Here is a 22,086-nt window from a genome sequence, read left to right as displayed (position 1 = left end):
AATGTAAACCACAGACTGATATAGGATGTAATAAGGCCTTATATTCCCACATTGACAATATAAGTTGTCTTCAGAAAATGCCAACTGTCTCTGGAGAAAGCTTCAACAATTACATGGATATTGACAGAGGAAGTGGTGAGAAGGTGCACATAGGCAGAACTAACTTTGCTGCAACAAAGGATAATGTTTCTGCTGGATTGATGTTTGCTGTTGAGACCATAACACAAGCGTTACATTTTCCCAGTAAATAATACACTATGCCAGTACATGTCATAAAAAAAAATAGTTTGCTTGAATTTAAAATGCTGTAGCTCCTGTTGTTGACAAATGTATTCTTGAACAGCAACTGTGTTTGCATGATGTTGATCTTAAATAGGGTGCTGAAGGTTCCTGTCAGTCAGCCTAATGTTTTATTTTTCTAAAATAAGAATTCCTCTTTTGAGTATGAAAAGTATTGTTTGTGTTTTCCTGTGTCCATCTGTCAAACATGTTTTTCATCAAATGTACATCCTTCAAAATGACTATATGTTCTTACACATACATATCCACATATACTTACAAACACATTAGTGAATAACAAGTTATCATCTGCGTATTGGCAAATTCTTCACTTAAAATGCTCTTCATGACTAACTTCTGCAACGATCACTTTTCTTTATCTAATGACATTTGGCATAGGGGAGATCAAAGTGCTGGTCAGTTGGCTGGCAGTTGGTAACATTTTGTCTTTTTTGGTTTAATACTGTCAGCCTCCAATGTTGATGTCCATTTCTTGATTTTATTATTGCAATTAGCCTAACTTTCTGTAATCTGTGACAACGGATGTTTTTTTAGTTGAGGTGTCATTTCATTTTAAATTTGTGCACCTTATTTTGACATGCACAGTTAACCAGCAGTTTACAGGTAATGGTGACCACTGATTACTTCCCCATTGCACATAATGTTAATAAATAGCTGGGCTTATATTAGATGAGCACTTCTGTGAATCAATCTTGATAATAGTGTTTACTTGTATTGCTACACATGTTTAATGTCATTTTTTAAAATTTGAACTCAATATTAATGGCCTTCTGTTCTTGTCTTTACAGTGTTAAGTTTCTAGCATTCGCCTTCTCTCTTATGAGGAGTCAGTAAGCGGTAAACACAAATTTGCAGCAGGAGCCACGTAAGCGACCTGTGTGACACGGATGGACGGTGTAAAGGAGATCCTTGGGTTGACAAGAGAGAGACCAGTGGTTAATCACGAATTATATTTAAAAAAAAAATCATCATATGGTCTGCTCCTCAAGTTGTTACCAAAGCAGCCTCTTGGAACTCTGAATTCATTTAGAAAACTGTCTGACAGACATTTTTTTCCCCTTTTTTGGGCAAACTGACTGAGCATTGCACTGACACACTTTTGGAGAGAAAAGGACTCCTGTTTACACATTCCAGATGACATATCTCCAACCACATGTTACTTGCCATCTTGTATGATGACCAACTCAGTACCATCCACAGTGCTGAACAACTGAGCAACTTCACAACTTTCTGAAAAAAACAAAAAAAAAACACCACTGAATGAACAATGTAGCATCTCTGCTAACATATTGTAGCATTTGTTGGCGGGGAAATAACTATTCCATCAATAGTTGAAGAGAGGGGAATTTATGCATTCAAAGGATCTTAAGATGTCATTTTTTTTCTTAGGGGTCCTTTCAAGTGAAGAACACATGTATATGAGTACATGAGAGACAAAGGATCGGTCTTGCTCCTTAAAACACTTGACATTCCAAAAAGATGCACTGAATTCGAACAGGCGAATAGAATCAAGCCCAATTGCACGCACATTAATTATGAACATATAGGAGTCCCCCATTGAAGTTAAGCTCTTACAAAGCATGTTTGCCACTGAACTTATGTCTTCCATTAGCTTCTATTAGTCTGAAACACTGCCCTCTTTACAAATATTGAGATAATCAAAAACAGCACTAACTATGAAGTTGAACAAATGAAGCACATGTAGCATCAGCTCAAACAAGTCATGTATAGTGTTAAGCATACATTTACTCTCACCTGAAACATTCACCATAAGAAAAGGTAGAAAAAGACCTATCTTTATCTCTTATGTACATGCTTGGGCTTGCCCTAAAATCCGTGGGGGCTGCCGAAGGTCCTGTAGCATGTACTTGCTGAATGACCTTCTGTAATATAAAGTAGATATGGGGGAGTATTTCATTTAGGTTGAGGTTTCCACTCAACCTTCCACTGGCCATTGCCTTTATTCAGTAAATACTCATTCCTACAGTCTTTTCACTGCCAATGCCTAAATGCACATTTAAAGTACTTTCCCAATGTCTGATTGACCAAGTGCTCAGACGGAGAAAAAAAAAGACGGACCAAGGAGACAAAATAGAAGTCTAACTTACCATTAGCCTTTTTTCAATATCAATGGATATTTGCCTGCCTAAACTAAAATGAAAACAACATTCCAACCACAAAACACTTTTTATGTTGCACAAAACTGCCCATTTGTTGGAAATTCTGTAATTACTTTGAATGGGACCAATCAGATGACCCCCCCCCCCAACACAAAGGCCTACACTGCCAAGTCGGCACAAGAATTCCAAGACACATACTGCCCCTTCCCTCTTTTGTCCCTGTTGCTGCCAATGACTGCTTGACAGGGAAGTTGATGCTGGGATAGCGATGGCCCATCAGAGGAGCCCATAGGCTAAGGGGAAAATGAGAGGAAATGGACCACGAGTAGTGCAAGTGTGGAAATGTACAAAGAGAACAAATCTATATTTTGATAAACAAATCAACTATCCGTGGGTTTGGAGGAAGTTTATGATCACAAAAGGTTCTGAATGGAAAGAAGAAAGAAAAAAAAAATCAGATGCCAATCTTAAAAGAAAATTTGGCATCATGACATGGAGTCAAAGTCTGAGAAAAAAAAAAAAAGGCCGGGCAAAATTGTTTTCCCCACAAGCTCTGAGAATACTTTATTTTGAAAGACAATGAGCAATGACAGACTCTAACCAACAAAGACAATGGACAAAGGATGGACGCTGAGTTAAACAAATGAAGAAAAAAAAGATAATGCATTTTTGTAACTTTGTTTACCAGCATGACTACTTTGCATGACTGTCTTTTCTGCAAGCCCTTAGTTGAAGACAAGGGTGCTAGAGATACAAAAAAGTATATATAAAACAAATTAAAAAAATGTTATATGCAATTAATGTTTAAAAAAGATTATAATGAAAGAGAAGAGCTATATTTTGTTTTGAAAAGTAAAAAAAAAAATGTGAATATTGAAATGTGTATGTTTGCAAAGTACACCCTGAACTGTTTTGTTTGATGAAATCTCTCTGCTACTACTGCCCTACATCCCTCATTCAAGTGTTTTCAGCCGCTGCCATAGTTTATTATTTATCCAGAGTATTTCATTTAGAATCATTCAATTGACAGTGATCCCTCACAACTTAGCCAAACTATGGGTTTTGCACAAGGAAACTGTTGTTCATCGCAAAGTTGGTTTTCCTCCTCAAATCATTTGCACAACTACCGTAGCAGCAGCAGCAACAAGCAGCAGCAGTCCTACAACAACAGCTCTCCATACCGCAATTATGACTGCTTGATTCGTACTCATTGTTTGCTTTTTTTTCTTTGGCAATAATACAAAAGTTGTCACATGATTGTAGCAGGGCAAACAGAGAACCTCGAGAGTACAGTATCGTAAACGCCTCAGTGTTAAGAGATTCAAAGCCTTGAATGTCTCGTGGCAGGCAGGATTTTGGTCGAATCGGCAGTTTTGTTTCGCTAGCCCTTAGTAGAAAAAATATGAGTGCAGGTTATCCAATTAGGATGAACAAAAGACTATGAAATATACTACACTGGCGAACAATCAAGAGAGATTTCAGGTTTGCATGGAACCAACTGCCATTCCAAAGTATTTGTGTGGTATAAAGGACTCAGGTGTGTCGATGGTGTGTGTGGATGTAGGTGTTTGCTATTTTCTTTGAAACATAAGAAATGTTAGTATATATTAGATGATGACAATGTTAACACCTCACAGTGATGTGTAAAAAAACGCATGCATTATGACTTGATAATCTCTCGAGGGGGGGAGCAGAGTCTTGACATATTCCCTTAGCCTCCTATCATTGTTTGTCATGAATCCAGTCTTGATAACTATGAACACTGTGCCGTGTCGTAGAGCAGAAACGTCTTCCTCCAAGAGGCAACTGAAAACTACTCACTCACGGTGTCGGCATGAGTGTGTAGAGGTAGCTCGTCTTAGTTTTATTTTAGATGGTCGAGTCTTTGCATCGTCATTAACTGTGGAGCACACGCGTCATCCAGCTGGCTTGTTGGCAGCTCATTACCGCACATAATGTCACATGAGCACCAAACAAAGAGACCCAGAGCTTCCAAAATGATGTCAGTGAAGTACTTTTAAGTGTTGCGAAAAAGAGAGGATGAGAGATACCAGTGTCCACAGAGGGAGCTTGATGTAAAAAAGATAAAACAATGTTACTAAAAAAAGCATCACAAAGTTGAGTGCTCTCCAGGCACCTCAACAATGGTTAGGTATTCAAAGTAAGTTTCAGGCCCTGCTGGTCCAGGGTTTAGTACAGGCAGCTGAATGGTCCTCTGTCCATTCTTAGTACATAATGTAAAGGGTCAGCAGAATAATAGAGACTCAGTGTTGTTATATAGACTATGTAAGGTTTTACAGGTTACAAAACTTCTATTTCCATTAATAGTTGAGGGGATTGTGTTATGGTCTCATGTCTTTAAGAACTCCCAAATTCAGTTCCCATTCTGGAAGACATTAAGCAACTATGGCTTCAATGGTCACAAAGATGTTTATGAATATTTCAGAGGTAAACTTCTAGCAATGTTGTGCACACTTGCAAAAAAACGTTGTGCTTCAACCAGCTGTTTTTGTATTTTCATGTCCGAGTGCTGTCTTTTTTTGTCTCTCCTTGTTTTTCACTGTCGAGTTTGCCATTTTCTTCATTCTCTACATTGTGACTGCTCTGCCGAAACCCGGCTAAAAACGATGTCTTTACTTTTTTCTATCGCATAATACTGCCATTTGATTTAGTCATGTTGAACAGAATGAGTTACAATGTTGAGAGTGCTAAGTCTGTTTTATTTGATTAAGTTTCCAATCTGTTATTACAACATGTTAAAAACTTCATACACAGTAACCAAAAGAACAAAATGCTTTATATGGTAAGTAGGTGCCGCTGTTTAACTGCTACTTTGTGTTGTAACATTATCACATGTCCTCTCCAGGTGTTTGGAAGGTATTATGTGGTCGTTGGATTTTCTCTGACATATCTTTTATTTTCATTATATGCCTGTTTCTATTTCTTTCTTTTTTTTAACCATTGAGGACACTGTATGCAATCTGCACCATGAATGCCACTGATAGACACTTACTGTATTCTCCCTGAGACACAGATGTTCTATCATCAGTTCAGATGATTGCAACACACGTGTAGTGGCTTTATGGCTTTCCATAAAGTGACTTGGCAATCGCACTAAGCTAAAAAAAATATTTTATTTTACAAAGTTATAAAACCAGAGTTGATTTAGAGAAAATGTTACCATAGTGAATAGATTTTGTAATATATGTAATGTTATTTTAATTAGAAATAATGTGGAAAAACAACACAAAGGTCATGTCAATATACATAGCTCTAATAATACAGGCTGAGAACATGCATTCATGTAAGCATTCCAAAGATAAAAGACGTATGTTCATTTCACATGCCATCAAATAGTATAAAACAGACTTAGGTACTAGTCCATTGTACTGCGGTCTTAGTAGGAGAGTGAATGGGGAGAGGAGGTGGTCACTGGAGTTTCAGCTGGATTTTATTTTTTGAAATGTTGGAACACAAGAACAACTCATTAAGAACTGTATAAAGTATATTTCAATGGAATGTTCATGATCTATCTTTTTATATTTTGAAGAAAAAATAGAAACATATCAATAAAGTGTCATAATTGAACATATTTCTACTATTGAGACTTAAAATGTATGAATGTCAATGCGACCTAATGTGAACCAATCTCCATAGCAGCTTGAATGAATAATTGATTAACACTCATGGGATGCTTTTTCAGAGACGTTAAAACTGCTTCAAATCATTGAGATGAACTTCAAATAAATGAAAAAGTGACATCACTGGTGTTTCGGTTGTTCTTTAATTGTAGCTCTAGCGAAAGTTTAGTCAAGAGGACTTTGTTCTGCGTGCTCGTTCTATTGTGTGTTCTCTTAATGTGTGACATCACTTCTCCAAACATGCTCACTCCTTTTTTTAAATGTTCTATTAATCATCAGTTGCTCACATCACCTGGTCACATCTATCCAATAGCCTTGCTCCTCACCCTCATCGTTAGCCTATCATATTGCTGCTGTCTGTTTTCAAACATGGCTTTGTCTTCCAGTAGTTAATTCATGATATCGTTACAAGCCTCAACACTCCTCCTCACCATCACAAGTTTCATCACATGCTTCACCCTATCAGCCTCAGACCACATCATCAGCCACCATTTGGTCAACCCTAGTCTTTGCAGTTTGGTCAGCCTCTTCATCCCGTCATCCTCGGACTCCCTTTAGAGTCACCCTGTCTAACCTGTAGAGTTCAAGCACCAAAGATTCTCTGACAATCTTTTAATATCGCAACATCATGTAAAATAAACATTTACTTGTCTCTCTTGATTGAAATGATGTAATGTGTTTCTCCTGCATGTGCATACTGATTTATCCTATACCACCGTGTACTGCCAGTCCCATTTAACACTGTTCATCAGCCCGTCAGGAACACAGTGCAGTGATTGACATAATCAGACTTGAAGTGGGGACACAACACAAAGTTTTAAAGTTTTAAAACAAGCTGAAGGATGACACATTCAATTTCTGAAACTTTGGGAGGATGGGGTCAACTTATCTGGCAAAGTCAACATATCAAGCGTTTCTTTAGCTTCTGAAATAAAGCTGTGACATTTACAGTAAATGGTAATCTATAACTCATGTTATTTGAGAATTGCTGGTTGGTGTTTTTTTACATGCTGATATCAAATAACAGTAACTTTAGATTTCCTGTGAAATCTGAGGCCAACATTTTTGAATGATGATCATTATGTCTTTGAATAATCCTGCACAATGACAGAGGTTGTGATCAATGCAAGGAACAGAAGTGGAGGGACAGTCTGTAACGGCAGTAAATGTTTGACTATCAGGGCCTGATCAATCAAATTATAACCAAAATGTGAATTTCTCAACCTTTATTTATACCTGTGCAATTGCAACACACATAATAAGAAGCAAAGCTATGCTTGTATCCTTGATGAAGGCCCAGATTCATAACCTGGTGTAAAGACTACATGGTGAGGAAATAGTAATGTGATCTGATGAGTCACCTATTTCCCACTTATGGATACCTGCTGTCTGTTTGACACTGTTCTAACTGGTAATGAATCTGGGTTGGGATGTGAGCCATCTCATGGGAGTCACGATATCTTGTGACTGCAGTGCAAAGCAGCTTAAAAGCAACATAATTTTAGGCCATTTTTAGCGAACAAAAAGAAGCATAGTCACCCCTAAACCAAGTATATGATGTGGAAATAATGTAATAGGGTTTATAGTCATTAGCTGTTAATTTTTCTTGCCCTTTACAACAAAGCACTAGAAGAATTCCTTATTACATTTTATAAATACTTGGAATTTGTGTATTTATTTATATAATAAACACTTTGCATGTCTGTTTGGTTATTGCCTTATAGGCACACTTAAAGGGGAGTAAGCAATCTGTGTTAGATACTGGTAATTCAATGAAATGATATGTGATCAAATGGGATTGTTGTGTATCAGTCAGTGTATTTATTGTGTGAGTGAAGACAGTATTGAAAAAAATGTATGCAGATTCCTGATTCAGTTTTCTCTTCTTTGAGCCAAAACATCATCGACCTCTAGTGGCAAAACAAAGTAGTGTCTCCTCTGGGGTGCTTGGGTGGAAGAAGAATTTAGACCAATACAAAAATGTATTTTATGATTGATAAATCTTTCTTTGTTTTTGTTAAGGTGCTTGTTCTTTACTAGATACCTAACTTTAAAAAAAAACTCTTCCTGTCCAGTGCCTTAACATATTTGTACTTGCAAAACACAGCACCTGGAAGTCAGTTCATTTTAGGCACAGGTGGTTGGTCTTTTTCAGCTCAACAATTGAGTTTGTATGTAAAGATAGGCAGACAGGCCAGGTCAGCTTGTTTTAAATTGAAACATCATCACTTATAATTCAGGTAAACTATCATTAAAAATACTGGAATTTGTATTTTTCATTTAATGAAGCATGAATATTGAGGGTTTTTTTCACAGGTAGGTTAAAAAAATGTGTTAAGTAAAGAAAATGTTAGAAGAGTTATATTTGGTAATTATACAATTTGAAACAAATTTGAGGCCTCGGCATAGTAAGTATCAACAGCATAATCCAAATAACAATTTGATGTCTTTGCATTTCATGTCATATATCTTTATTTAAATCTTTACACTTGTGTTAAACAATTTTGTAAACACATTCTTGACATTTCATTATGTTGTTTGCAAACTCCAGAAAAGGCCATAAAAAGGAGCTTTTGCGAGATAGGACTCACAGTACCCCAAACCTTATATAAAAGAATTCTAAATAAAAATGCAAAACAAACAGTGACAGCTAGTTGTTAGATATTTAACATGTGCTGGATATTTTTACAAATATGATGTATGTATTTTGCATAGTCTTTTACATAAGTTAATAAGTTACACTTTTTTCTCAAAAATACAGTTAAATCAAGTACTTTGGATTTAGTGAATAGTGAGAAACCTCTGTCTGTCAGAGCACCACGCTTGTTAGAGATGGTTACACCATGCATGTGGTGCCAAGCAGAGGTGACATTTGATAGGAAGGTTGAAGGTTGTCTTGCCCCATAGCTGAAATGGAGGGAAAGGACAGGGAGGGGTCGCAGGGCTCTAACAGAGATTGAATTTCAACAGGACAGCATTCCCAAAAAAAAGTTTTAAGACAGTCAACGTGAGGCAGCAAGGGAACTGGACAAGATCGTGGATGTGTCCTGAACTAACAACTGGAAGTGTACAGCCTGGTGGAAAAGTTTAGCTCGGCTGAAAGTGGACAGAGGGTGGACAACAAAAGCCCAGCAAGGCCTCTGTTTGTGTGACATGATGACAGGGAGAAAGACCGACAACCTGACGAGACACAGGAGACGAACAATGTGATTTTTCACCTGGCCGTTAGCCTCTGTCATCAGCTGTTTTACACAAAGTGAGTAAATGCTTTTATTGCACTAACTGGGTACTTGTCTTGTTTCAATTCTAATTATGGCTTTAAGAATGTAATAATAGATTCACAATTTTTCACAAGAACTTTTTGGTTGATATTGAACATTTCTGCTGTAGGAAAAAACACTAATGCAAGGTTTTCTCTTCATCCATATGTTGTGAGTAACTTCTATTTAAACATAAATAAATCTATCACTCTCATTTCGGACAGGGTTATCTTCTGAGTCCAGTTGTTCTACAAGTCCTCTGGAGAGCTGTTCATTTCATTCCCTGACCTGGCCTACAAGCAGGGATGGACAGCAGTGACCCCCAGGACGATGAGAGAGGAGATATAAGGAAAGAGAGTGATGGAGAAAACGACAAACAGCTGAAGAACCAGCTGAATATTGAGGAAAAAGGAGAGAAGGAAATCCAAGGGAATGAGAAAGAGAAGAAGAAAGAAAGCAGGCGTTCGGGTTCTCTTTGGAGGAGTGGATGGGCGTTGAGTGAAAGACTGGCCATCAATGTCTCAGGGATGCGATATGAAACTCAACTTCGCACCTTGGCCCAGTTCCCCAACTCCTTGCTTGGTGACCCCAGGCGGAGGTCAAGGTATTTTGACCCACTTCGCAATGAGCTCTTCCTGGACCGCAATCGGGCCTGCTTTGATGCAATTCTGTATTTCTACCAGTCAGGCGGGAGGCTTCGGAGGCCTGCCAACATCCCACTGGACATCTTCATGGATGAGCTGCTTTTCTATGAGCTGGGAGAGGACATCATGAACCGCTTTAAGGAGGACGAAGGTTTTCCCAAAGAGGAGGAGAGTCCGCTGCCAGCCAATGAAATCCAGAAAAGAATGTGGATGCTGTTTGAGCACCCCGAGTCCTCGTCGGGTGCCCGCATCATAGCCATCATCAGTGTGATGGTGATTGTGGTGTCCATTCTCATCTTTTGCCTGGAGACGCTGCCTGACTTCAGGCATGAGAAGGAGGCACGAGAGGTGAGGAATTTGATTATGGAGGGCTGGCATTTATTTTCTAGTTTCTAAGTTTTCTGAGTGATTCTAAATCATTTGGAATACAATTAAACCAACTATGTAGTTACCTTATAGCAATATAAGAGGGTCTGACCTGAGAAGGCTGTTTCTCCTTTACGACAATTCTACTACTCATTCCAGGGTGTCTGGTGTTTGTTTGTGTGTGTATATCACTAATGACTTTTTCTTAAAATTGACCAATTGCCCATGTAGGTTATATATACAATGATTTAGCCTTGTTTGTTTTGTTTTTTTTGTGCAAAACTATAAACTAAGAATTAAATTCACAAGAAGAAAAAAAACAAAGTCAGCAGAAGAATTAGTGTCAAACATAACAAACTAAACAATGTGACACAAATACTATACTACTATACAGTATATTGCTTTAGTAATTGATCAAAGCTGTTCAGTTTCATCAGAATCAAGCAGGGGCCAAGGAAGTATGCAGAAGTTTACTGAAACAATATCCGATTTAATCTAACTGTATTGTCCCCATGGGAATATGTGATTCCTACTTAAGTGATCCACAAATGTTGCCATCTCTACAATACATAAGAAAAAAAAAAAAAAAGAAATCCTGAAGGTAAAAAACTTGGCCAAAAGAAAGAATGACAAAGCCAATAAAAACAAACAACATTGAACATACCAACACACATACTAATGACCAGTGTTAAAGGACAAATGCTGCACATATTCCACATAAAAACCCAAGAATAAAATAATGCTAAATTGCTTAATCTCTTCCCCTTGAAGAAGCGTGACTTCAAATATGATTGCTATTGGCAGAAATGACATTTTTAAATGCCTGAGTCTGTCAATAACATCTTTTTACATATTGACTAGATAGATAGATAGATAGATAGATAGATAGATAGATAGATAGATAGATAGATAGATAGATAGATAGATAGATAGATAGATAGATAGATAGATAGATAGATAGATAGATAGATAGATAGATACTTTATTGATCCAGAGGGAAATTCAGGACTACAAAACTATCAAAGTTTTTCTCAAATTCCAGATAAAACTACTCTGTTAAGAGGTTCTGAATAGGATACTGATGACTGCCTTTCTGAAACAGAAATCTGATATCATGGGAAGCAGGTGTTTAGGTAAACACGCACATGGTGAGTACTACAGTGTGTTACAAGGAAAAACACTGACATGGGCAGAAGTATTTGCCAATATGTCTGGAAGCAGACCAGAGAGAGTGCGAGAGCGAGAGAGAGGCTGAGGGAAGCTTATGCTGTGATTATTTTAGTCAGCTGTTAAATTTGATACACTCAGATTCAGGAAGCGCTAAAGGGTACAGGGAGTAGTGGGTGGGGCCTTGAATACAAATTAAAGGAGAGAAAAGGAAGACAGGGTGAGGAGGCACTGGCAGTTAGGTGTGTTAATAAAAGGTCACACAAGTGACCGAACACAAACACAAAGGTGAGCCAAAACCTTCCGGTGGCTTAGAACTGGAGACTGAAAGGTCTCACAGGATAAGGAGCATACGTCGGGTCATGTTAACACATTCCTCCAGGACTGCTTTGCTAGGATGGGCAGCACTAGAGGGGTGGGGGGGGGAACTGCCAGGAAAACTACTGTAACTCACTTCAGTCCAAGTCCGCTGCACGGGGAGAGATGGGATAGCGACAAAGGTGGAGATGGATGAGGAGCGGTGCAGCAAGACGCTCTCATGTTTCTTTTCAGAGATCTCACGGGGTTATATTTAGTCTTAGGAGAGCCCTTGGAGCGGATCAACACATAGATGTCCACCTTTAGTAATAAACACTCAGTGACCTGCTACTGAAAGTCAAAAAGGAATACTCCAGGTTGTTTTTTTTTTTACTTTTCTGAAACTTTATAAATTACACGGGGCCCATTACAGCATACCAAACTGATCCCTTTAATCCTCTATGCTATGTGTAATGTGCCTAATACCGCTTCTATCCAGAGCTTGAATGTTGAACGTAACGTTAACTGACACAGAAGGTAGAGAGACAGGTGGACTGAAAAGGAGATAGGTGCAGCTATGACTGAAATGCACAACCTCAGATGTCAAACGCCTCTATCATGTTGTCTAATGTGGGAACCAGTATATACTGGATAACATGCTATGTCTCTATATGGTTGAAGAGAACATGTACCAGTTTGTAATATGATATGAAAAGAATGTGAAGTCATAAGTCTTCATTAAAGGAACAGTTTGATGAGAACATTGACACCACTTACATGTCTCTACAGTTAAGAGTGTTGGGGAAGTTGCTTTTTCAAATCATCCCTTTGCAACAACTAAAATTCACACTGAGAGGGGCGTAACTTTTGCATGTTTTTACTTTTGCTTTTGTACAGAAAAAATACGTGAGCTATGGAAGTACCGATACCTGAACATTGATTTTGTTTTCAACCGAGCCAAGATAGATGTTTCCCTCTGCCTCCCATGTTTGTGCGAAGCTAAGCTGTTTTATATCTTTCCTGTCTGTTCTGCCTCTTTTACTTCAGGAATACTTTTACAAGTACCACGCCCTGGCAAAGAACATCTCTGAGAACATGTCTCCCCCACATAGTGTTTTCCACGACCCATTCTTCCTAGTGGAGACCATGTGTATCTGCTGGTTCTCCTTTGAGCTCTTCATGCGCCTCATCTCCTGTCCAAGCAAGACGCGTTTCTTCAAAGACGTCATGAACATCATCGACTTCAGCGCCATCCTGCCTTATTTTGTCACTCTGGGAACAGAGCTAGCCAAGGACAACGACGCCTCTCCGGCCACTTCTTTGGCCATCATCAGAGTCATCAGGTTAGTGAGGGTTTTCAGGATCTTCAAGCTGTCCCGCCACTCCAAGGGCCTCCAGATCCTCGGTCAGACTCTGAGGGCTAGCATGCGGGAGCTAGGCCTGCTTATCTTCTTCCTGTTTATTGGCGTCATCCTTTTCTCCAGCGCCATCTACTTTGCTGAGGCGGACCATGCCAACACAGCCTTTATTAGCATACCACATGCCTTCTGGTGGGCTGTTGTCACCATGACGACAGTGGGCTATGGCGACATGTACCCAGAGACAGTCTGGGGTAAACTAGTGGGCTCAATGTGCGCCATTGCTGGTGTGTTAACTATCTCGCTACCAGTGCCGGTCATAGTGTCCAACTTTAGCTACTTCTACCATCGTGAGACAGAGTGTGTTGATCAAACCGAGTACAGCCATGTCCAGACCGGTTCGGAGGAGGAGCCTGAGGGTGGCGAAATAGATGAAGGGGACAGGGATCCAGAGGGAGATTATTATGCAATTGAAGGAATCTGCAACCCTTTGAATGGGACTTTGCTGGGTGGACTGTGTGCGGGCCAGAGCCCAGAGTTCAGAGGAGCTAATATGTATATGAGTGAACCACTGGTTACACAAGTGTAGGTTTATAACAACTGAAAAGGAAAAGTGAATGGAAAAGCAGTGTTAAAGCAGGTCCAGAAGGAAGGAAATATGTAAAAGGAAACTTGCCGAGAGGAACTGTCCAATTGTGTTTAAACAAAACCGTAAATATGGCACTAAAGAGCCTACTAGAAACTTTTTATTGCCTTCATTTTTAAATATTTATTATGACACTAGTCAGCCAAATGTTGCTAAAGGCATTTTTTTTGTATAATATAGTTGTGAAAAAGCAAAAAAAGACAGTGAGTTTTATATTCTCAGGGTCATTAACTGTTATTTAATTATGCTATCAGCTTGTGTTGGAGGTGAAAATTACTTTTTTGAACGTTTATTCTGTGCCTCGAAACTATTATGTCTTAGAACTGTCACTTTGTGGCTCAATGTTTGAAGTGGAAGCAGATAGATGATCGCGCAATACAGATGTCAGGTATCATCAAAAATCATTAGCAGCAGCCAATCACTGCAGACAGACTCAGATCTCTCGTAAACCAATCCACCATTCTTTACATTCTTCTGTTACTTATTTTCAAAGTTCATATTTGTGTAGTTTGGGTGTATGTGAGCTGAAGAGACTGATAAACTGTTATTATGCTTTTAATAGGACTCTGTTACCTGCAGTGTTACTGAAACGTTTGGATGGCTATGGCTACAGTTCTGTAATTACCTGCTTAATTCTGCACTCAGAGTTTTTAATAAAGATTATATTTTAATAATTTTCCTTAACGTACCACTGTTCCCTATGCCTGTTTATTATAGTTGCAAAGTTCAGTTTTGCAGTTATACTTCAGGATGCATGATATATCAAACTGTAGGATCATACTCAATCGTTCAGTGCTAAGTCTCCTGTATTTCTAAGCACAACGTTTGGTCACTGAGGTTAGCCGGATCTGATGTGTGTCACGTTTGCATGGCCGTGACTGACCTTTTCCACAGCTACTAAGCTGTCATGAGCTTCCTTTAACGTTGCTCTCAATTTCACTGGAACACACAAGCCTTTCCACTACATCACTGTAATGGCCAATGGAAGGTATGTGTGCTGCGGTAGCATTGGCAGTGTTAACCGATTCAATAATGTGTGTTAGTTTGTGTTATTGATGTTAGTTTTATGGTCAGTTAAGAGCAAATAAATAGTTTATGGAAGAGAAACATAATCTCTGATTGCTTGCACAGCTGGTTAGTCAGTGAAGATAGAAGTAGCATGCATGCTATCAGGGGGATTTTAAACATTAGCTATCTTCCTATTATCTTATATTTTGATGGTCCATATTTTGAATGTGAAAGCTAAGCCTCATTAACAATTTCTCCCTATATCTCTCCTTCTTAATCTATTGATCAATAATGATATGTTACAGCAGAATATTTTCCATTTAAGCAGCATAAAGAAGAATGCCTGCCGTAAATATATCGTTTTGTCATTTCAGAAATATCTCAATGAGTTTAAGAAAAAAAAAACTTTGAGAGATGAAGTGTTTTGAGATCGTTCTCATCAAGTTTTTCTTAAAATTAGAGCGATGATTTCCAGCATATTGAGTTATATATGAGAACAATGTTTATGAAAGAAGCACAATAGATGATTTACTTTCAGCTTGACTAAAGCATTAGTTGTCAACTGAAGTCATGGATCAGGCTGTGAATATACATTTTCAAAAGGGCTTAAACCCTGTATTCTAAAAAAAGCTGTCTTAAGACCCTGATCCTAGTAAAAAATTGTAGCGCTGCCTCTCTCGCTGCATACATGTCTGTTGTTACTCTAAAAAAAACTATTTAAGGAAGCTGCCCTTTGTATACATATACCATATGAACTGTATATAAACAACTTTAACTGATGTTTCCCAACCTAAACACAGGAAACTGAACTGATTCATAGAGCCAGAAAACTGGTTTATGGAACTTTTAGTGATTACTCATTTGTCCACTAGAGGGTGCACCTACTGTCATTAACATCCAGTCTATTTCCTCACCTCTTGGTTGTTGTAGTATTTACTATGAGTTCAGCATGAGTTGTATTCCTATTCTACACATTTTACTCCTGTTTTTTGATAATATAAATGGACAATGTTATTTAGACTCAGACAATCAAATAGGTTAAGACATGTTTCTTTTAATTTAGAATTGGTCTCATGGTCAATATGACTATTTAAATTAAAGAAACAGTCCTTTAATTCAAATGCGTTATGAACTTTTCAATGTTTCAGTATTTAAATAAGCATTACAACACATCAAATAAATAACTAAGCTACATTTAAAATGCTGCCATAGAAACATGTTGAGAAAAAATAACTTAGCCGCTCATTTTATAACGAAATCCAGTCTGCAGGTTGAACCAGGTCAGTAGAAAATCTATTTTTAGAGGCACATCCACAGTTTAAGATCTGTTCTTCACTTTTCCATGGAGAGCTGAGGACTGTCCACCGTGTTTAGAACCATTCCAAAAAGATCATCAGAGTCCATGTTGAAATGTCTCTCATTGTTTTGTGGCTGTTCAGACACACTCTCGCCTGCCAAAGTATTCCTGAGTGGTAAGAATCGAGTGAAGGGGACAGCGTGTCGGTCTGGAGACTGTTTGGATGCCAGAGACAGCAGGACATGGTGTGAGGAGAGGAAACGAGTGTATCCGTCTTTCAGAAGCAGCTCTCTGAAGGTGCAGTCGGCTTCCACGAACTGTCTCTGAAAGTGACAACATAAGTGAGCTCTTGATGAAGGACTTTAAGGACAGAAGCTTTAGGATATTAGAGTTTGCTTTGCTTACTGTACCTGCCCTCTTAAATTGCCTTCACTGTCAATACAAAGAAACAGAGATGAAGACAGTCCTTTGATGACTACATTTCCTGGATTTAAAGATTTAAGCTCCATCACACCTGGAAACACAGAAACACGCATAGATGGGTCTTCTTAGCAGATGATTCTAATTTGTCCCACATTTTCTTTATTGGATTATCAGACAAATACTCACTGTCAGAAGTCTGTGCATCACTTCCTGACACTCTCCCATCCAGAGTCATCTGCAGATATAAGGCTCTTCTATGATTATCTGAAAAAAAGAGGGGGAAAAAATAAAATTAATTCAATATTAGCATGAAAGATATTGCAGAATTACAGAAGCATTCTGATACCTGTGTAGAGCAGCGTCTCTCGAACTTGATTATTGAAGTTTGAAAGTGGGTTGGAGTCAGGGAGATAAAACGGCAGAGAGAAAGGAAGTGAGATGATGAAGAGTAAAGCAGGCAGGTAAAAGTTCAAGGTATGTGGAAACAGAAACATTTGGAAAAAAATATATAAGAATACAATAATAAAATAAAATATCTCTATAGTAACAAAAAAGAAAGGATCAATTGAAATGAAGCAAGTGATTTGTAAATTCTAAACAGGATCATCTTTTGGGTCCTTTTAAAGCTCTTTGAAGAAGGAGGTCCCACTTCCACAGTGTAACATATGAGTCAGACATTTCTTCATAATTGAACAGTGATTTAATGGCGAGAGGAAGACTTCTGTTTAGAGTCTCTGTATGGGCCTCTTCCGGGTCTTTAAGGGCACAAGCTGCCTGTAAAGCCACACGAGTTCAGGTGGAATGAAAGTAATCTGAGTTCTTTAACGATGGATAAATAATGATGTACTCTTTTATTGTGTTGCAATTTTCTGCCCTCTTTAGCATTTTTATTATTTTTTAAATTATTCAAGGTATGCTACAGAATCGAAGTGGTTCATGTTGTTACTCTATGTAAAATATGTTAAAATTAATGTCTCATTAACTTTCCATTAACAATACAAATGTTTAAACTCCCTGCCCTATTCAAACAATACGTCTAAATTATCGCTTTTGTTTGATTTTTATGATGGGTAATTTTAATTTCCCCTCCAATTTCTAAATTCCCACATTGACTGATGAGTTACCTTATTTAGCATACCTATTATAGTGCAATAGTGCAGCTAAATTTGACTCACACTTCCGAGTGTCAGTAACTATGCTGTGTCAAAGCAGCTTACAGGAATTTTCCATTCAAGCCTGCTTCAAGAACACACATTTCCCCACAGCTAAAGGATGTCACACAAACGCATCTCTCCACGTCATCTGCTTAACAAATTATAACAAACAAGTACAAGTGAAGTTTTATGGTGTTTATCTTATTTTGATGGCGTGTGTGTTTGTGAGAAGAAGGGAATGAGGATTTCCAAGCAGGAGATGAGTGTTTATGTGACTGCAGCTGTGCAGTTACAAGAGCGGCTCTACGTCTGCTCATAAATTTATGAGGTATAGGCTATGTCATGCATTAACGCTTTTTTCATCTTGATATGATGCTGCTCAGGCTACGTCACTTAGTCACGTGACATAGTTTCCCTGTTAGGTGTACTTGTCAATCAAAACAGAGTCTCAAAGCCACAGTTAGATAAAATGATGATATAATACATTTTCGAGATCTTCTGGATCTAAGAATTTACTTAAGACAACTCCAGGAACATATACTTTATTTTCTGAGTAAAACACATTATACTGTGTGAACAACAATGTGAACAATGACTCCAACAGAGGAAGATTAGGGCCACTGGGAATTTTTTTTTTTTTAGTTCATGGATTTTTTTCTTTAGAATTCAGGTAAATAAATCTCAGGATTAGTAATTATTTGAGACATCTCATTGTTTTCTCTCGCTATGAAACACACATTTTATTTTTAGTACATAGACATAATATTTACCTCTCATCTTTGCCCTGATCTTGTAAATGAAATATGAATTGGTTGTACATTAAAATGTAGTCATAGCTTGTTAAACACAACAAATATGATGACTAAAAATAGAACACAATGTATGGAGTCTGCCAGGAGATGGCGCTAAAACTTCCATCATTCTTTTCGCCAATATGATCATGGAAAACTGTCATGTAAGTGAGGCGAAGAAAGATTATTTTGAGCTGTGATGGGATTACTGGCTCATTAAAAGCTCATGCAAGGACTTTGTAGAAACACTTTAAACGATTTAAACGACATTAAACGATTTCCTCTATATGACCTGGTAAAGCAATTTTTTGTCCTGTTATGACTGTAACGGGTCTGCGTCAAAAATGGCTCAGACCACAAGTACCTTGGTTTACATTTTCTAAGAAAAGAATTGCAGTGATTGATATATTTGATGTTTTTGTATTACAGAAAGTAGATAGTTACACATGTAGACCACAGAAGAAGATCAGTAACAAGATTAGAGCTACCTCAAGCAGAAATGATGAAAAATGTTTAGAAGTCTTACCAAGCCTGGATTCATAACTTCACCAGGTGAGTCATCTCTGGATCAAACATCACAAATAAGCAGGACTAGTGGGGTAGTTAGGGCCTGAAGAAGTAAGCATAGCCTAATTTTTCCCCAAGTGTCCAAAGACTCCTTGTGCATATTAAGTTAGTGTGTGGCCAATTCCTGACAGGAGCCCAGTTTCGATCAAAGGACCCCAAAACTAGGGTAAAGGGACTTCTCTTCAAGGAACCAAAAGGTTCCTGTGGCTGATAGTTGTCTGTGTTTCCACCGCCGGCTGAAGTTGTGGGAAGTTTATGACCAATCAGAGCCACACAGCGCTGTCAGGGCCTTCAGAAAGTACTTAACCCCCAGCAGGGTCTTTTTTAGGGGTAAACTACATTTCTACCCTGGTAGATTTGGTTGGAAACGTACATATAGTTCCTCAAAAAGACAATAATTCTGGGGGATAATTCCTCTGGTCGAAGTGGGGCTTTTAAGGAGGGTCATCCCTTCACCATCAAGGAATTGCAGCATATTGAATAGTCTACTGCCAATCAATCAATAGTGGGAATCAGAGGAGATTTAAAAGTGGGTACACCTGTGTATACTCTGCACTACACCAATGCTAAGGACTTTCTTTAAAATAAAGGTTCTGGCTTATAAAGCAAAGTTGTCAGTAACCAACACATAATTATGTGTTATGATGAAGGGATTTCATCAATAAATTATGACTATATTACAGATGATATATTATATGTATATATATATATATATATATATATATATATATATATATATATATATATATATATATATATATATATATATATATATATATATAATACAGATTACCTGTATTTATCCCAACCAGCAGCAAAAGGAAAGTTCAGGTTTAGTCAGCACAAAAATTACACAACAATTTAAAAATATCCATCACTCCTCAATCCTGTTGGGAAATAAACACCTGGAGTATTTTTAACCTCCATGTGGAGGAGTTTCCTCCTCCTGTTTTGGCTCCTCTCTAGACCTGTGGTAATCAGTTTGTGGTTGACTGAACAAAAACAAAATGTGTTGTTCTTTAAGAATATGTCTGTCTACTTCTCATCAGACTTCAGATATAATTTTGTATAAATGTATTCATTAACAGAGGGCACAGATGACCAAGTGGTTAGGTTGCGCATGAAGCAGCCTGGAATCAAGTCTAACCTGTGGCTCCTTTCCTGCCTGTCAATCTCTACTCTATCTTTCCATATTTTATACTCTTTTCCCTGTCCTGTCCAAATAAAAGAAAAAAAAACAACAACATCAAAATAAATCTGAAAAAAGTAGTCACTTACAGCACTCCTTTTCCCCATCTGCGCTCCAACTAGGGTTGCAAAATTCCGGGAGTTTTCAAAGTGGGTTAATTCTGTAGTTAATTCTGGGAATGTACGCAATTGAAGGTTGGCCCTTAACAGGGAATTTAAATGTAATTGGGGAACATGTATTTTAGCATCGTCTTAACCAAAAAAAAAACAAACAAAAAAAACAGATGTCATCCAAGTACACTTGAATACTATTGAGGCCACGCCCCCTACATGCACTGTGCACTCCTCCATCACAGGATTTCTAGCACCCTGGACCACACTTTGAGTGTTTGAAGTATGTTTTGATGATATTATGAGATAAATTACTTTAAAAAGTCCTGTTGAATTGTTTTTTTAATTGTATTATTATTCACAGATTTCTGCTGAAGACAAAACAAAATGTTTATATTCATGCATGGATATGATACAGCTCGACAAAATTACCCTTACCTAGTTAATTCCCATGGAAAGTTTCCAATTTGAAATATTTGTAAAATTCCCAAGCTTAACTTTTCACCCCTTTGCAACCCAAGCTCCATCGCACCTTGACCTCCCTTGTCTCTTGTAGTTTGTAGCTGCTGCGATTGCAAGTTCATCTGTCACATGCTCTTCAGAAAATCACATTTTTAGCATAAACCCAGCATCCATTTTTATATCTGACATCTTCATGAGTCCATGAGGTCTTTAGTCAGCTTAAGGTGAAAGAACTCCTTCAGCACCATTTTACAGGTATGTTTTTTAATTACAGCTTTTACAATCAGTATCATCATAATTATTATCATATTATATTCAATTATCATCACTACTCTCCAATAATATGAATTTAAATCATAACACAATTTGTTTTTTTGTTTTTTCCCCAAAATGTACACATACAAGTAGCATATCTTAAATGTCCATAATTTAAAACATATTTCCTTTTTCAACCTCAAAATGAACTTACAGTCAGTCTTTAAACTAAGTATGAAATGAACGTACGGTTTAATACACACACACACACACACACACACACACACATACACACATACATACTGTACATACATACATACAATAGCAGTTATCATAAAAAATGATAAAAATAAAATACACACATTTTACAAAGTCCCCAGGCGTTCACATCATTAGATGATTGATATCACTCTAAAATGGTTGATTTTGGCATGCATATTAACACAAATGCTTAACTCTTTTTTTTTTTTATCCGGTTTGAACTGGATTTTGTTGTAAAAGCACTTTGCTAATTATCTCATTGTCTGTCTTATTCACATCTCATGTCTGTTATGGCTTAAGAACATACTTTACTTGTCCCGTGTGTACACTTTTACTCTCCCTTTGAAGTTTCCCTGCCCCAAAACCTGACTGACTTTTTTTTTTTTCTTCTTCATGTTGCTAGCAGAGTATGTTCTATCATCAGTCTAAATCGCCTGCAAGGATGCGTGTCAGGGGTGTCGTTCTCGTTAAATGAACAGGAATGCATTCTCCGATTTAAAAACTATAAATTCTTTGTGTCAACAGTGCCATCTCACACTCAAAAAAACAGAAGATGTATTCACAATAGGCGATGGTCACTTTCTACAGGCCACTTTCTACAGAGTCAAACAGCATCATGCCACAACTATGAATGAATGATGGAGTGAGAGAGAGAGAGAGAGAGAGAGAGAGAGAGAGAGAGAGAGAGAGAGAGAGAGAGAGAGAGAGATGGATGAACGGACATTCACTCATTTTTTGATCATCTTTTTAGAAAGCATTCACTCAGTGTC

General features: G+C 37.8%; 3 protein-coding genes across 3 annotated transcripts in view; 2 read left to right on the top strand and 1 right to left on the bottom strand.

Moving 5' to 3' along the window:
* The window catches only part of LOC306842124 (voltage-gated potassium channel KCNC1-like), a 51,849-nt gene extending 44,924 nt beyond the window's left edge, over positions 1-6,925 (top strand). Inside the window, 1 exon segment of the mRNA XM_079372207.1 lies at positions 1,089-6,925. The gene's annotated coding sequence lies outside the window, so the exon portion shown is untranslated.
* Positions 6,926-9,048: 2,123 nt separating this feature from the next.
* Positions 9,049-14,472, top strand: LOC306842125 (potassium voltage-gated channel subfamily A member 7-like). Its single transcript, XM_079372208.1, has 3 exons — positions 9,049-9,317; positions 9,546-10,313; positions 12,843-14,472. The coding sequence occupies exons 2-3, from the start codon at positions 9,627-9,629 to the stop codon at positions 13,740-13,742; spliced, it is 1,587 nt and encodes a 528-aa protein (XP_079228334.1). The 5' UTR covers positions 9,049-9,317; positions 9,546-9,626; the 3' UTR covers positions 13,743-14,472.
* A 1,336-nt stretch (positions 14,473-15,808) lies between these two features.
* On the bottom strand, positions 15,809-17,396 carry LOC306842133 (fibroblast growth factor 21-like). The gene is made up of 4 exons (XM_079372231.1): positions 16,874-17,396; positions 16,714-16,791; positions 16,515-16,618; positions 15,809-16,427 (listed from the first exon to the last, which is right to left on the bottom strand). Exons 1-4 carry the CDS (start codon positions 17,019-17,021, stop codon positions 16,140-16,142), a joined length of 618 nt encoding a protein of 205 aa, XP_079228357.1. The 5' UTR covers positions 17,022-17,396; the 3' UTR covers positions 15,809-16,139.
* Positions 17,397-22,086: the final 4,690 nt, after the last annotated feature.

Source organism: Symphodus melops, assembly GCF_947650265.1.
Source record: "Symphodus melops genome assembly, chromosome: 21".
Classification (NCBI taxonomy): domain Eukaryota; kingdom Metazoa; phylum Chordata; class Actinopteri; order Labriformes; family Labridae; genus Symphodus; species Symphodus melops.
Note: the sequence above shows the minus strand (reverse complement) of the source record. Positions and strands in the feature narration are given on the sequence as shown.

What these genes read in the sequence shown, in the direction of transcription:
- LOC306842125 (XM_079372208.1), top strand. Translation starts at nt 9,627, where the DNA reads ATGGACAGCAGTGACCCCCAGGACGATGAGAGAGGAGATATAAGGAAA. An exon ending in ATGAGAAGGAGGCACGAGAG is followed by an intron (nt 10,314 to 12,842) that starts GTGAGGAATTTG and finishes CTTTTACTTCAG; the next exon opens with GAATACTTTTACAAGTACCA.
- LOC306842133 (XM_079372231.1), bottom strand. Translation starts at nt 17,021, where the DNA reads ATGTTTCTGTTTCCACATACCTTGAACTTTTACCTGCCTGCTTTACTC. An exon ending in TGATGCACAGACTTCTGACA is followed by an intron (nt 16,619 to 16,713) that starts GTGAGTATTTGT and finishes CTGTGTTTCCAG; the next exon opens with GTGTGATGGAGCTTAAATCT. An exon ending in AAGGCAATTTAAGAGGGCAG is followed by an intron (nt 16,428 to 16,514) that starts GTACAGTAAGCA and finishes TGTCACTTTCAG; the next exon opens with AGACAGTTCGTGGAAGCCGA.